The sequence below is a fragment of the Chrysochloris asiatica genome, unplaced genomic scaffold (assembly GCF_000296735.1).
Source record: "Chrysochloris asiatica unplaced genomic scaffold, ChrAsi1.0 scaffold00224, whole genome shotgun sequence".
In the NCBI taxonomy this organism is placed as follows: domain Eukaryota; kingdom Metazoa; phylum Chordata; class Mammalia; order Afrosoricida; family Chrysochloridae; genus Chrysochloris; species Chrysochloris asiatica.
Genome location: NW_006408742.1, coordinates 1340504 through 1344320, shown reverse-complemented (window position 1 = coordinate 1344320; position 3817 = coordinate 1340504). Strand labels below are relative to the sequence as shown.

The 3817-nt window shown below is 37.3% G+C and overlaps 1 protein-coding gene across 1 annotated transcript in view; it reads right to left on the bottom strand.

The window, feature by feature from the left end:
* Window positions 1-1314, bottom strand: part of ATP13A3 (ATPase type 13A3) — an 80726-nt gene extending 79412 nt beyond the window's left edge. Inside the window, exon 1 of the mRNA XM_006873130.1 lies at window positions 1264-1314. Coding sequence (XP_006873192.1) covers window positions 1264-1314 — 51 coding nt within the window. The remainder of the gene's footprint in view (window positions 1-1263) is intronic.
* Window positions 1315-3817: the final 2503 nt, after the last annotated feature.

The window sequence follows — 3817 nt, the reverse complement described above, 5'->3', positions numbered from 1 at the left end:
CTAGTTGAGTTTGAACTGCTGTTCTTGCAGTTCAAATAGACTTTGTGGTCCAGTGCTTATTCTACAGCACCACACCAGACCTCCACAAAATTTTATTTTACTTGACTCTACAACTGACATCCATGGAAGTGATGGTAGCAGTAGTGTACCAGCAAACTGATTCCAATTCATAGTGACCAGGTATAGGATTTCCATGGCTATAAAGCTTTATAGGTGGTGCAGAAAGTTTCTTTTTTTCCACCGAGTGGCTAGCAGATTCGACCTGCTGACCTTAAGGTTAGCAGCCCAACACATAACCACTAAGCTACTAGGACACCTTTCCTACTCACAGCGATCTTTGAGGGAGCAGAAAGCCCCATCTTTCTTCCTCGGAACAGCTGGTGGGCTCGAACCACCAACCTGTGATTAACTGTCCAGTGTTTATCCTACAGAGAACCACAGTGCTTAACATGTAGTATATTAGTCTCAATCTATTTTTTCTAGAACTTCTGTAATTTCATTTTTATGTTTATCTTAATTTAGAACTTCTCTTGTTGTAAGGTAGGATTTAAAAATAAATGTAACAGTTGCAAAGATATTCAAGAACCCTCATATATCCTATATTCAGTTTCTTCTGATGTTAATACCTGACACATTCGTCAAAGCTAAGAAATTAATACTCGTACAATAATAATTCAGACTTCTTCTTTCCAGGACACAATCCAGAATACCACATCCCAGCTACATCAGATGAGTTTAAGTTTATTAAGTTTAAGACAATTGTCCCAGCATTGCTGTGATTTGTCAATTTGACCGAACTCAAATTAGTTCAGTTATTCCCATCAAAGTTACCAAATTAAATAAACAAAAATACAAGATGCCGAGTTAAAGTTTAATTTCCAAAAACAAATAAATTTTAATGTAAGCATGTTGTTGTTTTTGTATCATCAAGTCAGTTCTGACCCAAAGCAACCCTGTATAGGGTTTCTGAGAAGCAGCTGGTAAGCTTGAACCACCAACCTTACAGTTCAAAACAACCTTGAAACCCAACACATTAATCCACAGCACCACACCAAGACTCCAGAAAGTAAGTATAGCCAGGCAATATTTGAGAAATACTTGAAAAGGATAACAGCCCATGGGGTAGTTGTATTCTGTCTTATAAGATTCGATATGAGTCAGAATTGACTTGATGGCACATAACAGCAACAACTCTGTAGAATTATTAATTACAGAGCTAAATTCTTCACATTTCACTAGTAAATTATATAAAGTTGGCTTTACCATTTCATCTTCTTGACCCTGGTTGATAGTCTTTCTTTCTTCTTTGTCCATATCTACAGTGGTTTGAAATGTTTTGTGCTTCAGAACAGTTGAAGATAACTGAAAAGAAAAAGATGAGATACAAATGTTAGGGAACTATTTTTGTCCATCAGTAGATTATATAAATTCATTCTATAATACGCCATCAAAATGTTCCTTTCAAATATTTTGGTTAAATTTGAATTCATCCAAGGCAATGATGAACACTTGCTGATGGGAAATTTCATTTTGTGATACATGGATCAAACAAATAAAGTTTAACTTTAAATGTAGCACTGCAGGATAAGCACTGGACCACAAGGTCGGTTTGAATCTCAAAGTCAGTGATTCAAATTCACCAGTCTTTCTTTGGTAACCCTATACAGGGTCACTACAAGGTCAGAACCAACTTGATCCACTCCACAGCACTTAACAACAACAGTCAATGATGTACTAAACAGTTCCAATGACATTTCCAAAAGAGCCCCAGAAGCTACCATCTACTAGCTGAGAGAAAGATGTTTCAGTGAAGATTTACGGCCTTGGAAATCCTATGTGCAGTTCCACTCTGTCCTACAGGGTCACTATAAGTCAGAATCAACTAGATGGCAACAGGTTTGCCAGTTCTTGAACCTGAATTACTATCAAAATATGTGACATTTCATTAATTTAGGCTAGCAGTAGCCTCAACATTAAACACTTCAAATTCTAAGAAACACTATGAGTAAATCTTCCTTTTTTACTTCCTAGATTCAGATAAGCAGCCTAGTTGAAACACCTTGAGCTAAATAAAGTGCTTCACACAACTCTATGCAGCGTTTAAACTATAGTGAAAAAGGTAGAGCCCTAGCAATGAAACAAAGACAAAAACCTCTCCAGGTTTATTCAAGAAATTATCCACCAAGTATTTACTGAGTACTTGTTACATGAAATGGTAAGCCCTGGGCAAGCATCAATCCCCATGGTGGGTTTTCCCCAACTAGAGACCACTCATTGCCCGCGCCCCACCACCCCCCCGCCACTGCCGCCATTCTGATTCCAACTCCACTAAGCAATCTTCTAAGGAGCTCTGGTAGTGTAGTGGTTACGAATCAGGCTGCGAACCGCAAGGTCAGCAGTTCGAAAGTACCAGCTGTTCCACGGGAGAAGGATGAGGCTTTTTGCTCCCGTAAAGATTTACAGCCTCGGAAAACCTGTTCAGGGTCGCTATGGGTTGGAACCAACTCCACAGCACATAACAACAACAAAACAACCTTCTAATTGTTTCTAACTACCCATGATGCTTGTCTAGAAGGAACATTGAGCCCATTGAAATACTTTTTGATTTTTTGTTACCAAAAAAAAAAAAAAAAAAAATCTCTTTTAAATATTAGACATTCCATCAGACATTAAAGGTTATTTATTTGTATGTATTAACAAAAATGGCATTTTTCTAGTTTAGGGGAAATAAACTTTTTCATAGAAATATTATTTGCAACCAGTTTATTTTTGTTTTCTTTAAGGACTTAAAAAGCATTCTGTCAAGTAAATCACTATTTTAGATATAACCCACATAAACCAAAACAAAAGCTTTTAGAGTCTAGAATCTAAGAGTCCTGATACCAGAAAGTTTGAGAGTCACTGCTTTAGACACTACTGATTTCTGCAGAACACAGTGAGATTATTACTTTCCTCATTCCATACTTCTATTCATCTATCAAGTTTGCAGCATCTGCCCAACATACAGTACACAAGTAGACAATACTTGCTGAATCAGAATGACTTGACACTGGGTTAATTTTTGGATGGCATAGCATTAAGACACTGTTGAGTCTTACGTAGGGAATAGTTTAAAATCCTGTATTTGGTGTGCTCTTGGCTTTTAATTTGTGTCATGAAAATATTTAACTGTTGCTATCTTAACATAGATCAATACTCTTATGACACTAATTAAAACCCAAGAGCAAACTAAGTACAGGATTTTAAACTAATTCCCTATGTAAGACTCAACAGTCTCTTTGATGCTATGCCATCAAAAAAATAATCAATGAAAATATTGAACTCACTGACATCTTAGAAAAGGAGAAGGCATTAGGTGTCTGGTCCTACTCCAAATCATGACACACTGCCATATAAACCCCTTTGAACAAGTCAGTAACAATCTCTTTTGAAATCTTTCACAATTTATCATCTTGGTCTTTCTTCTAGGGCAGTGTACCATGGTAACACTGATTCATCCAATCAGTGAAACTTGAGGTGGCAGTTATACAGTCGGTGAGGAAAATGTGCAAGCCCCATCTCTTTTCCAATAGAAAAAATCAGCTGCACTGCTTAAATAATGTAATGGGTAGTCCATCCCGGAAGACCAGAAGAGTTGTGGAATGACATCAAGAACATCATACATGAAGAAAGCAAAAAGTCATTAAGAGTCAGTCACAAAAGGAGAAATATTACATAGGACCACTACTGTAAAAGACTAAGAAAAAGAACCCATACTAAAGGGGGAGGGGGGACTCTTTGCTGGTTGATTCTTTGTGGGGGGTGGAGTGAGGAGAAG